This window comes from Coffea arabica, chromosome 2e, assembly GCF_036785885.1.
Source record: "Coffea arabica cultivar ET-39 chromosome 2e, Coffea Arabica ET-39 HiFi, whole genome shotgun sequence".
NCBI classification, from domain to species: domain Eukaryota; kingdom Viridiplantae; phylum Streptophyta; class Magnoliopsida; order Gentianales; family Rubiaceae; genus Coffea; species Coffea arabica.
In genome coordinates, this window is record NC_092313.1 from 18,550,129 (window position 1) to 18,562,758 (window position 12,630).

Genomic DNA, 12,630 nt, shown 5'->3' on the forward strand with positions numbered 1-12,630 from the left:
TTATCAACATCGTCTTATGCTAGAAATCCTAAAATGCCCTTGAAACCATAAATTCCTCATTTCCTTCTACCGGAATCTACGTAATTTGCAAAAGTCCACCAAGTTGGCTGCAGCCAAATTCGATAATCATGAATTCACAATCAAAATACAAACATGAATCCCATGAACATCCATCCATACATCAGTATATCCTTTTCATTAACACAGCAAAAATTAAATCCAAATGCAACAATTACGAGCTCTTAAAGTGTTATAAAATTAAGTTGGATGTGTACCAAATCGTCAAAAAAAAATAAAAATGTATGCTTTGTGTAAGCCCTACTATATTTGTTTGAGCCTGAATATTTGTGATTGGAATAAAAGAGAATCAAGAAAGAAATGAAGGTAATTGTAAAAGGGGAATGGCTCATCAAATTTGGTGCACAAAAGGAGAGAGTTAATGAAGCCTGGATGGTGGTTTTGGAGAAAGAATAGAGTTTCGAATTTTTCATAAAAAGAAGATTTAGAGCTGAAGTTACCGTAATGCAGCAGTAGCAGGGATATTAATGAAGCAAGGGGAAGTCCGATCGAATAATTGAAGAACAAAAACAAGTTAGTGGAATAGAAAAACATACTACACTCTTTTTCTTTTCCATATTTCCTCAATTTCCTTTCACCAACCTATTTAGTTACCTTTTCTCTTTCCTACCCTTTATGTTTAATTACATCATTTTCCTTTATGTTGGTTTGTTATGTCCTGTATGCATGTTATTAAGAAATTGTTTTTCGTTATTTTTGTTTCTTTACTTCTTCTAATTTATTCATTAACTTCTCTTTGGAATGCAAAAATTATTATGTTTAGATTGTATTCTCTTCCTTTCTTCCTATCTGTTCTTCTCTCTCTCTCTCTCTCTCTTTGCTTTTTTGACAAGGATTAGTTAAAATTTGCAAATTGTAGGAATAAGGGCATTTTTATCATTTCAGTATCTCAGTTAACAGGGGTTTAGACACCATCCATTGTAAGGGTATAATTATAATTTGGTCAAGCTATAGAGCTTATTTGGTGTTTTGGCCCGACTTCAGGGGAGGTAAATGTAATTAAGCCTAAAATGAATTGGAATTTACGAGCATATTCATAAGCGCATCCGTCAGTCGGTTACAATTCTTTGGTCTCAAGTCACAGCAGCTGTTTTTTTCCTTTTTTTTTTTTGGTCAAACGAACACAGCTGTTGCTATCAGTAAAGTGGAGCGATTTCATTGGTCGGGCGCACAGGCCATCATTTGACGTGGTCTGCAACGTGAATGCAAACGCTTAGAAACTAATTATGGCATATGATTAAACAAGGCTACATAAGCGGGCAAGAGTTGTATTAGCTCAGGATATATAAGTACACATTGGAAACGAGTTGAAAACATTGAAATCTGTAACATTATTAATGGCTTCTTAACCTTTAATATTTCGCAATGACTAATAATAAGAATAGTAATTATCAATGCATATTTCCATAAATAATTGATGATATTTACTACGTCTCTGATATAAGCTACTACTAAATACTAAGCTAGGGTAAGTATATTAAGAAGAAATCAAAATCTTCAAAAATCTTGTAAGCAGTCTTAATTATTATTATTATTAGTAATAAATTTGTATCATAACTGAGAAGATAATAACATTAATTATAAACTATGGCATGCTTTTATTTTATTTCATTTGGAAAAAGTTACATGTGCATGGCGTTTGCCCGCTCAATATTACGTCGAAACGAGTGTTCTTTTTTCAAATAACGGTCCGATCGCTTATTACCTTAATTGACATGAGTACTTGACAAAGTAACAAAAAATTATTTTACATTCTTGTGATTACAATGTAGTGGCATGTCGTATTACTTTTTTTTTTTTTTGGGTTTTGGAAATTTACATATCATTCCTTTTATGTATCCAGTATTTTCATATTGAGATTAGAATCGCCCAAAAAAAAAATCTTATGCAATAATAATTACTACTATTTTGTAAGTTCTTATCTATATATCAGCATTTACCATTCAAGTGTTACATGCCTTTTAATTGCTTACTCTTTTTTTTCTTTTTTTGTCTATTCTGGATTAGGCTGTGAATGTGACCAAAAGGTAAGAACAAGTTAACAGTCTTGGCTTAAAAGGTAACAAGAAGTTAATAGTCATATCCTAAATGGTAGCAAAAATCTACAACGATGTGGCAGAAACTTCTAGGAAAATGAACACACCCTTTAAATCCCCAGCCACATTCCTCCCATTGGAACATAATTCCTGCTTAAACAATGGCAAGAAAGAGCAAGGGTAGGCAAAAGATTGAAATGACAAGAATGTCAAAAGAAAGCAACTTACTTGTTACTTTCTCAAAGCGCCGCTCTGGCCTTTTCAAGAAGGCTTATGAACTCCACACACTTTGTGGTGCTGAAATTGCAATAATCGTTTTCTCCCCAGGGAAAAAGGTTTTCTCCTATGGCCATCCTTGCCTTTACTCCATCATCGATCGTTTCGTAACCGGAAAAGCTGGCCCGAGTTCGAGCAGTTCGCAAATTGTTGAGGCACACAGGGCAGCGAGCATTCGCGAACTCAACATGCAATTGACTGAAATGCTTAATCAGTTAGACGCTGAGAGAAAGCGTGGTGAGGAGCTGATCAAACTGAGGACAGCGAGTCAAGGAAGATGCTGGTGGGAGGCTCCGGTTAATGATCTTGGACTTCAAGAACTGGAGCAACTAAAGGCGGCCATGGAGGAGCTGAAGAAGAATGTGGCCAATCAGGCAGAGAAGTTGATGGTGGAGGCTTCCAACGCGACTGCGTTTCTTGGGTCATCGAGTTCCAAGGGAGGAGGCCATGTTGGTCCAAGTAACATTGACGCTAAGGTTCCTCCTCCTGGTCTGGGACTTTCTATGACTCCTCATGGGTTTGCACTTGGATATGGTCGTGGATTTTTCTAAATCATATATCCAGAAATTGGTCTGATCTATTGTAGTAGTATTTTGTTCTGTTGAATCATATTTGGGTGTCTGTATTGTACCGTATAAGTAAGTCTGGGTATTAATCTTATCTATTTTATTCCTGTGTATTTTTGTTGATGCTGTACAAGAATCCTTTTATGCCAAAACAGTAAAAATGGGATAAAGTTTTCTTTTTCGATGTATGACCAATCTATCCCGTATTTGGAATCAAGGAAAGAAACCAATAGGAGATGATTGTAAAGTAAAAAGAAAAAACATAAGAAACTTTTTTTCTGGCTTTAATCTTCTAGACTGCCGCATGCGATGAAACTGTCAAACAAAGATGTGAAATAATAATAATAATAGCGTTAAAGAATTGCATGACTTAGTTTGGACTTTTTTTCCCCTAATATCTCTTCACACCAGTATAATAGTGTTTTTCAGTAGGTATACTAGGTAAATATCGAGAGGCTAAAATTAAAAATTAAAAATCTATCCAAACTAATGCTTTTCGATACCGAAGGCAGAACGGCTTCGTAATTCTTAGCTTCCTTCGTCCATTTCGGTGAAACATCAAACAACCTATACATGTGAAAATTTTCCCCATTAAAATGTTTAAAAATAGTTTCCAGAAAGAATTCTTAAACAACGCATTCAATTTGTTAATGTACTCATCTTTTTTTTTTTTGGACTTTTTTTTTTTTATAAGTGGAATGTCTTGAACTTTGGATCTCTCACAACTCCTTTCTGCCTTATCATCTATCACATCCCTTCCCCCTCCCTCCTCTCTCGGATTAATGTACTCATCTTGATGCTAGGTATTCACATTTATAACAATTTTTATAAAGTTTAGTACTTGTTTTGAGGATCTAAATTCTTCGCGATTGCTAGGGCTATTAGTCGAGTTTTTTGAATAGGGTTTTGATAAGTCCAAACTTTACTCACAAATTAAATAGTGCTTTTAGGTTTGGATTTCGTTAAAAGATTCAAATTCAACTCACACTTGTATAAACGTTTCAAAGTCAGAGGTTTAACCTAGTAAGATCCTAACTTAGCTCATATTTAATTCGAGTTTAATATTCAGGGTCAAAATCTGTCAAGTCCGATTAAAGATAAAATCGAACGGTTTTTTTTTTTTAACCGAATGGGTCAGACTCAGACTAATTCGACTCCATTAACAATTCTAATAGTTGCAGGAACACTTGCAGAATACATTTAACAGTTGGTTCGATCGAGTTGGTTCGAACTAATCTCAGCTATTAATTTGAAATTTAAATAAATTTTAAATCAACAATCAAGATAAGCTCTAGCCTTGCTTGGTCGATCCCCACAATTAAAACCTTTAAAAGTCTTCTGCCAACATCACAGAATCTCAATTCGTGGTTTTGATGCCTGATTGACACTATACTAAGTTGTTTAGGATCACGGTTCGAAAGTGCATCGCTACAAATGAAAAGCATTTAGGTTCCATTTTGATTGGACGAAACGTCCTTTACAATAAAATTCACCATTCTTGTGCAAAATGTTTGATCATAATGAGTAAATTTTCGTCCAATATTTGAATGAATTACTGAAAAAAAAATGAATAGCATGTTGTTCCTGTTTCTTATGTTGGTTTTCTCATACTTGCACGTGTACACGTTAGTTCCTTTTACAATACCGATAGACAGACGATGTTTCCCCTTGTAGTACAAAAGAAGAAGAAGAGTAAAAATAAAAGGAATAGACGATGATTGTATAGTGTTTTGAACCATGGAGAGTTCACAATGATAATCAATAGGATATTAGCTAAATAGGTAGAGAAAAGTTGGGCGGATTTAATCCATGGGCCTTGAGATCAAAGTTCAACGAATAAGGTTTACTAGGGTTTTCAGCTTGTCATAACTGTATGATACTGACCTACAAAAAAACCCCCAACAAAAACCTTAGAAAGTACTATTGATCCAGATATGACGATAGAATTCTTGCTTTGATGACCCTTTGTTACTTTAAAGACAATGATGATAACCAGTTGAAGGTTGTCAGATTATTGTATGGCTTTCCGTTAATAGCTGGCATATATCATACTATATTTGAATCTTTGGAAGATTTCTTACCAAGTGTTTCCTAATCACTTTCAAGTAAGAACGTGTGAATAATTATCAATTTGGCATCTTCTTAAATTTTTTGATTCGTGGTAGCTTTTGGATCTTAGCTTTATTTCCTAAATTTTAAGGTTTTACTTTTTTTCACCAATTTCTTCACTCGTTAACAAAATCCCTGTAATTATTAATTAATAGCAGGAGGTAAATAGCTACAATTCCTTTTTGACAAAAAAAAAAAGCCACAATTCCTATTTACCCATTTGCCCTCTGAGTTCTTAGCATATAGGGCATGTGAAGTGAAGCTGCTGCCAATTCACTTACGTTATGATTCATTTCTTATCCTAATTACTACTAGCGTTTTATGGTGAAAACAGTTATACACAGCATTTTGCTCCTCTATAAATGCTCTTCCATCTTTCGGCTCTTTATGAAGACATAAGTAACGTGCCAAAAGCACTTTCTGTGCTCTAACAAATGCCTACAGAGTGAGTGTGAGTGCCAATTGATCATCAATTCATACCCAAAATGAGTAGAGAAACACATATATATGAGTTGACTTTGGCTTGCAATAATAACTGATACTTCACCTTGTAATGCCAACTAAGAGAAGATTTATGTCACACCATCATAGCATTAAGATCTAAGATTTTTTTAAACTCCCAAATCAAGGGTAATTATGCCTAATGATTACATATACTAGCTAGCACAAATTACAATCAATCTATCCAGATTCAAGAGTAAACTTGAGGCCCTTTAAATTGTTGCTTCTCCACTTTATCCATAACTCTTCATAGAACCACCAAACCTAACCTAAAAAACCTCTCTCCCTCTTGTATTCAGAAGAAGATCATGGCAAAGAAACCTAGCATGGGTCGCCAAAAGATCAAAATTGCAAAAATTGAGATCAAGAATCATCTCCAAGTTACATTCTCAAAACGCCGTTCGGGACTCTATAAGAAGGCGCACGAACTCAGCACTCTCTGTGGCGTTGAATTAGCCATTATAGTTTTTTCCCCAGCGGGAAAAGTATTTTCTTTTGGCCATCCTAGTGTCGATTACATAATCGATAAATTCATTGCGCGATGCAGAAATCCTCAGCCAAACTCGAGTGCACTCCACCTCATTGAGGCTCACAGGAATGCCAGTAGTGTCCGGGAGCTCAACTTGCAGCTCACTCAAATTCTCAGTGAATTAGAAGTTGAGAAGAAAAGAGGCGAGGCATTTGATCTCATGAGAAAAGCCAGCCAAAATCATTATTGGTGGGAATCCCCTGTTAATGAACTTGGATTACACGAACTTGAACAACTAAGAGATTCACTGGAAAACATGAAAAACAGTGTGACGAGTCATGCTAGCAAGGTGGCGGCTGAGGCTAATTACAACAATTCTTCATTTTTTACACTAAACAATAGTGCTGCTGCGGGATTGTATCATCAATATGAGAGCAAACCAACCGGGGTCAGCGTGGGTTCGGTCCATCCTAATATCTTCAACTTTGGATATGATAATGGAGGATTTTGAAGCCTATTCGGTATAAACTTATCTCGTTTTTCCGATTTGACTTTGGTGCATCAAGCTAGTGCCTCGCTAGTCTAAACTGTCAATAATTATGTCATTGCTCTTCTCTGATGATTCCTCCATCAATCTACTGTAAATAGTTTAATCTCATAAAGGGTGCGCTTGGTACTATAGAATTGAAATTGAATTAGAATTCGAATTCTATAAAATTGGAATTCCAAGTCATTGCAATTCTTTCGTTTGGAAAATGCATAGAATTGGTATGGAATTTCAAATTCTTTATTTGCGTGAGAGAAGAATTCATTAGGAATTAGAATTATTTTCATGAAACATTTGCTTACATAAAATTTTTATTTTATTTTTATATAATAATTTTTTTCTTACATTTAGCTAATTTTTACTAAAAATTTAAAGGAAAAAATCAATTTATGCCTTTAATAATTTATTTTTTCGTGCATTCAGCTAATTGTTACTAAAGCTTTAAAGAAAAAAGCAAATTATTTCCTTTTTTTTTGGCAAAATACCAGCCAAAGCCCCAAAACCAGCTGAGACATTCAGCAAAAATTACAACCAACAATGACAATATAAATAGAAAATATTGCAACAATGACAATATAAAGCGTCATTGAATTCAAGCCCCGTAGAATTGAAATTCAATTCTAATTATTTGGGAAAGTTAGAAGCCAAACAAAAGAATTAGAATTGAGGCTTCCAATTCCAATTCTATGCCTCAATTCTATAGGAACCAAACCACCCAAACAAAAGTGTCATTGCTTAAATTGTTTCAAAGCCTGCCCCATTCATTCACCCCAAAAAAAATAATAATAACAAAACGGAACGTAGAGAATAACTTCACTGTGGTTCAATTCCTGGACGTAATTAGGTGAGGCAACTTATACAATGCACAAAAAAGTAGTTGAGTTGATTTTTTCCATTCAATTTGAGCGGATGAGGGGTGAAAGTGGAATTTAACAAGCTCCATTCCTAGAGTCCGAGCTACATCGCACTTGCCTGGCACGGATTAAGGAAATAATTGGAAAAATTGTTTACTAAGAGTCCTATATACTTAATACATGTAAATCATACTCGATTACCGCCCACGGATTAAGGAAATAATTGGAAAAGTAGTTTCCTTTTTATTTGATCGTTTGTTTTTTTTTTAAATTTTGATGAAATGATTAGATCGATAGTTCTCAACAATGCCATTTTCTTGGTCAGTGTGAGAGAGTAAATTATGTTTTGCCAGGAAAAGAAGAAAATAGCTGTTAATTCTAGACAAATTGTCCATTTCTAAGTTTAATCCATCAATCAATGAGGAGTTAACACTAATTTATATTTTGTCGAAAAAAAGAGAGAAAAAGATAGAGATGTTACTCTACATAAATCATCCATTTCTAAGTTTAATCCATCAATCAAGGGGAAATTAGGAGGGTGAAACAATGGAAACTGGAGAAAATATATCGACCCAATCACAATAAAATCTTTGACGTTTTTAGGAAACAAAATTACGGGTAAATATTAAGGAAGGTGGAACCTTATATAATAATAGGATGGGATGCCAAAGCAATGTAGCTAGCCCTTAATTCATCAAAATCCCACCAAAAGACAAAAAAAAAAAAAAAAAAAAAAGGCGAAAATGAACAACATGATGATGAAGAAGAAGACGACCCAAGGTCGAAAAAAAATCGAGATCAAGAAGATAGAAAACTTGAGCAACAGGCAAGTAACCTTCTCCAAGCGAAGAGTCGGTCTCTTCAAGAAAGCAAGTGAACTTTGCGTCTTGACCGGGGCAGAAGTTGCCATCATCGTTCATTCTTTGGGCAAGCGCGTCTTTGCTTTTGGTCACCCCAACATTGACGCTGTTATTAACCGCTATACCACGGGGTCGGCATCATCATCATCATCATCCTCCTCGTCATCCGTTGCTGATCCGAAAACCCCATTGGGTGCTAATGAGATTCAACAACACAACCGACACTATGCTAAAGTGTCCAAAGAATTAGAGGTCGAGAGAAAAAGAAAGGAATTGATTGAAGGTTCGAAGTTAGAGAACGGTGGGAGTTTTTTGTGGGATGACCCAATTGAGCATATGGGTTTGGAGGAGCTTCAACAGTATAAAGCTTCATTGGAAGAGTTGAAGAAAAAGCTGTTGATGAGAGCCGATGACTTGATGCTGTTGAAAAATTCTTCTTCTTCTTCAACTAATTTGGGCTTAAATAATAGCGGTGATATCAATCCCGGCGTGACTGCAGTTGGTTGTGATGATATGTTCTTCAATCAGACGACGACTGAATACTGCAACAACTCCATCGTTCCTTATGGTTCTGATGACTTCGGAAATTCTCTGCAGGTTTGAAGATCTGTGGTTGGCAAAGTCAGGATAAGTTTAATATATGCATGGCTTTCAGCAGTTTTTTTTTACTGTTTAGTTTATTGATGGTTTTTCACAGTGTTGTTAGCGTTCATTCCTTATGAATTACTATAAATTAGGCTCTTGCAGTGTTTTATTTTATTGTGTTGACTGATGTCTCTTTTTTTTTGTTTTTGTCTTTCAGTGATTTTTAAGTAGGAGTATTCTTTATCTCCCCCTCTATGCGTGCATATATTTATATATATGTGTGTGCGATCCAATCTTAAATAATTGATATTAGTGTTAAAAAGCACACTCAATGTGTGTGCAATTTAGAAATCATTATTATTTTTTATGAATTTGTAAATTTTATTTTTTCATTAATAAATTTTATAAGAACTTTTCATTAACAAACTTCAATTTATAATTAATTTTTTCTTCAATTAAAAATAGATAATTTGGTAATTGCAATATTTAGAGTGATTATGTTGGTAAATGTGATCACGTGACTTAGGGTAAAAAATTAATTTTCTAAGAATAAAATTGAAAGTTCGAAAAAAAATTGTAGAAAATATTTACACTGGCTGTCAATGCCCTCTTCTTATATATTGTATAAGATTGAGGGCCTGGACTAAATGACACCAAATAGACAAAGTGAGATGTGTAAAAATAATTAATCCAAGTTTCCTTTCCTTTTTCTTTTAAATCCAATAGTATATTGCATGAAATTAAAAGCTTTAAGCAGTAAACTTACAGGATCAATCAAGCCCAAATCATGGGCTACATACAACCTCAGCCTATCTAAAGTTTTATTTACTGATGCAGGCTGACCCACTGCAAACAAGATGAGATCACCTGATCCCGCAGATAAGTGTTTGAGTAACTTGTCCTTCTTTGTGTGGTCCAAGCATGATACCAGTGGGGAAATCCCTTCAATTGCCCCTAAAAGATATACATCAAGCGCTAAGAACAATATAATCTGCAAAATGCGATGAAATGTGCAAACAATCACAAACATCACTCTCACCATCTTCTAACACCTTTAAGAAAGGCAAACCCTTTGCTCCAGATTTAATAGCTTCATTGTAAATATCACCTTTCTTCAAAGCAGTATTTGAGTATGTCTTTCCTCCTGAAGGGACACACAAGGCGTTAACAATTCCCCCACTCTTCAAGGTATCTGCAAATGCCTTGAAGGAGGAATCTGAAAATATCTCAGATACCTGCAAGCCAAGAAAAAGTTGCTGCCTAAGACCATTAGGTAATCACTCCAAAAAACAAAAAATAGATTTAAGATTTCATAATATAGTATCATCTATGGTACCAAAAGAATGACAACCTGTCTTCCCCCCCCTCCTCCCAAAAAAAAAAAAGAAAAAGGGAAAAGAAACTATTTTTGTTGGGACAAACTGAAGAAGGGTGTTAGGATATGCAACTTTTCCTACATATTTTGCTAGATTATATTTGATATCAAAATAATTTAGTTATTAGAAAATAAGGATATTTGTTAACCAAAGATCATGTTGGTTTGTTAACAAATATTTTAGATAAGATTTGCTAGTAGTAGAAGATTATATTTTGTTGAGATTTTTTAGGATAATTGTTAGTTGGATATTTTGCTAGTTTGTTTCATGTAATCACTATAAATAGTGAGTTGATGAATGTAGAACATAAGCTCATTTTTTCACCTTCAATACAAGTCTCTTATAAGCTTTTTTTTTGCAACACTAAGGTGTTGTTTCTTAGTTCATGCCCCAAAAAACCAACAAAGGGGCTATAGACTGCATTGGCAGTTCTCAGTGTAATAAAATAGGAGAAAGTGGAATGCTGTGGATTACACTCCACAAGGTATAATAGTATTGTGGATGCTCTTAAATTAAAATGGGAATCATAACACTTTTGTTGACTACTGAATGGAAATTTAAATTGGAATTTAAGAATAGGAGATGATATTGTAGTGAGAGATAAAAAGAGAGGGGTGAGGGGCGAAAATGAAAAGAGAGGTTAGGTATTGGGATGGGTAGTGGGAGGATCTGGTTTGCGATTAATATAATTGTAATGCTTTTTCAATGCTGCCCGGCTATTTGCTGTCAAATTAGTAAGGCCATGGGCAATTCTACGCCGGCAAGTTGTTTTGGAGAAACTCAAGTCCTCAAGCCCAACATGTCGGCCCAAAATAGGTCCACGAGACGTTTAATGACAATTGGACGTCCCTTTCAGGGTTGCATGCTGAGCCCAATGTATAAAGCCCTCTTCCGTGTGTGGTCCATGAACTGCCGCCCCCAACAGGAACGGTGGTCCAGTCATAAATTCCTTGTTTTTCTCTGTCTTTTTTGTCTTTTCAAATTTATTAATGAATTCTGTCCAGAATACATCTTGGTCCCGGTGGTCATCATCATACATTACCAGCAACTACAATCTGTTGGTCTTGAGAAGCAGGCTCAACACAGACAAGCAGAGGCCAGGTCAAATAAGGGATCCTATATTCGGCAACAAATTGGAGTATTTACATCCGTTTGGTTTTGCTTAAACATGGTATACTGCACTATTGGGCAGACGTGTCAAAATGTGTGACTTGAACGAATTTAAATTAGTTAAAATGACATTATTGAGTAGATTGAATTGAGTACACGTGGTATATTGATAGTGGTTGTATAATGTACCGTCCGATCTGCCACCTATACTATTTGGCAATCTTCCAAACCTTAGTTTTAACTAATTACAAAATTTGTTGACCTTAACTCTCAAAGTTCTTGTAAAGGTGGACCTTAAAGAGACATTAACATATGAATATTGACCATGACAGTGAATAGACTCGGTAAGTACTAGTATCGCTTTTTTTATGGTTAGTGAAAGCAGTTACTATCAAGAACTAGTAAAACCTCTTCCGCCAATTATCACCTACGGGTTAGGCTACTATTTTCTGCAGTTGGACAAGATCAACTACAATATCATTGGATTGTCTCCCCCTTCCAGAATCCAGAGATACACGATAATGCTCAGGTCCTTGTCATGGACAAATGAGATTGATTGTACAACGGTTCACTCCCATATTCAGATTTTTTTTTTTTTTTTTAAAGAAGGGTATCATCGGCATTCTTTTTCTTTGCATGCCTCGCTTAGCTACTGGTGGCAGATATGATGAGCAAGTGTCTATGTTGCACATAAAGCCCGAGAAAGGGGTTTGAAATTAACATTTATCGAATTTTTTTTTTTTGCTTTTGTAAAAAATTCTTATTTCGACTATTTATAATTACTCATGACTATTTTTATTTTTAATTATTTAAATATATAATTTTTTCTAAACATTGTAATTATCAATATAAAATTATTTTATGAAAAATATTTAAAAGATTAAAGTTTGCTTTAACAATAAAAATTTTATTCAAAATACATGATTATAAATATTTTATATTTTTCATTGCATGCATATTGTATGTGCATTGAGCACTAGTTGCAATAATGGTGACAGACGCTGCACAAAGAAGAGGATTTGAAGATAATATACAAAATACACTACTCCACTAAAAGTAAAAATACCAAAGCAAGTGGCCCAACCGAAATGCAAATGGCTCCCTAACTCTACGTCTATGGGCCGCGCGCCAGTTGAATGGTGACTCCAAATTTTTTATATTTTTTTTTTGTAAATTTGCTTCGTCTTGTTTCGGTTGACAGCTATCACAATATCCGTTACTCAATCAACTAAACTCCAATCTCACGTAATATCAGTTTTACAT

At 34.8% G+C, this 12,630-nt stretch overlaps 3 protein-coding genes and 1 long non-coding RNA gene across 4 annotated transcripts; 3 read left to right on the plus strand and 1 right to left on the minus strand.

Moving 5' to 3' along the window:
- The first annotated feature begins 2,190 nt into the window (after positions 1–2,190).
- Positions 2,191–3,033, plus strand: LOC140037215 (agamous-like MADS-box protein AGL62). The gene has a single exon (XM_072081406.1). The coding sequence runs from the start codon at positions 2,276–2,278 to the stop codon at positions 2,939–2,941; it is 666 nt and encodes a 221-aa protein (XP_071937507.1). The 5' UTR covers positions 2,191–2,275; the 3' UTR covers positions 2,942–3,033.
- A 2,841-nt stretch (positions 3,034–5,874) lies between these two features.
- Positions 5,875–6,546, plus strand: LOC113728689 (agamous-like MADS-box protein AGL62). The gene has a single exon (XM_027253061.1). The coding sequence runs from the start codon at positions 5,875–5,877 to the stop codon at positions 6,544–6,546; it is 672 nt and encodes a 223-aa protein (XP_027108862.1).
- Positions 6,547–8,194: 1,648 nt separating this feature from the next.
- LOC140036794 (agamous-like MADS-box protein AGL62) lies at positions 8,195–8,989 on the plus strand. The gene has a single exon (XM_072079559.1). It carries the CDS (start codon positions 8,195–8,197, stop codon positions 8,897–8,899), a length of 705 nt encoding a protein of 234 aa, XP_071935660.1. The 3' UTR covers positions 8,900–8,989.
- A 564-nt stretch (positions 8,990–9,553) lies between these two features.
- On the minus strand, positions 9,554–10,305 carry LOC113731559 (uncharacterized). The gene is made up of 2 exons (XR_003458556.2): positions 9,921–10,305; positions 9,554–9,835 (listed from the first exon to the last, which is right to left on the minus strand). It is a non-coding gene; the product is annotated as an uncharacterized lncRNA (long non-coding RNA).
- Positions 10,306–12,630: the final 2,325 nt, after the last annotated feature.

Coding starts and splice junctions, on each gene's coding strand:
- LOC140037215 (XM_072081406.1), top strand. CDS start 2,276: ATGGCAAGAAAGAGCAAGGGTAGGCAAAAGATTGAAATGACAAGAATG.
- LOC113728689 (XM_027253061.1), top strand. CDS start 5,875: ATGGCAAAGAAACCTAGCATGGGTCGCCAAAAGATCAAAATTGCAAAA.
- LOC140036794 (XM_072079559.1), top strand. CDS start 8,195: ATGAAGAAGAAGACGACCCAAGGTCGAAAAAAAATCGAGATCAAGAAG.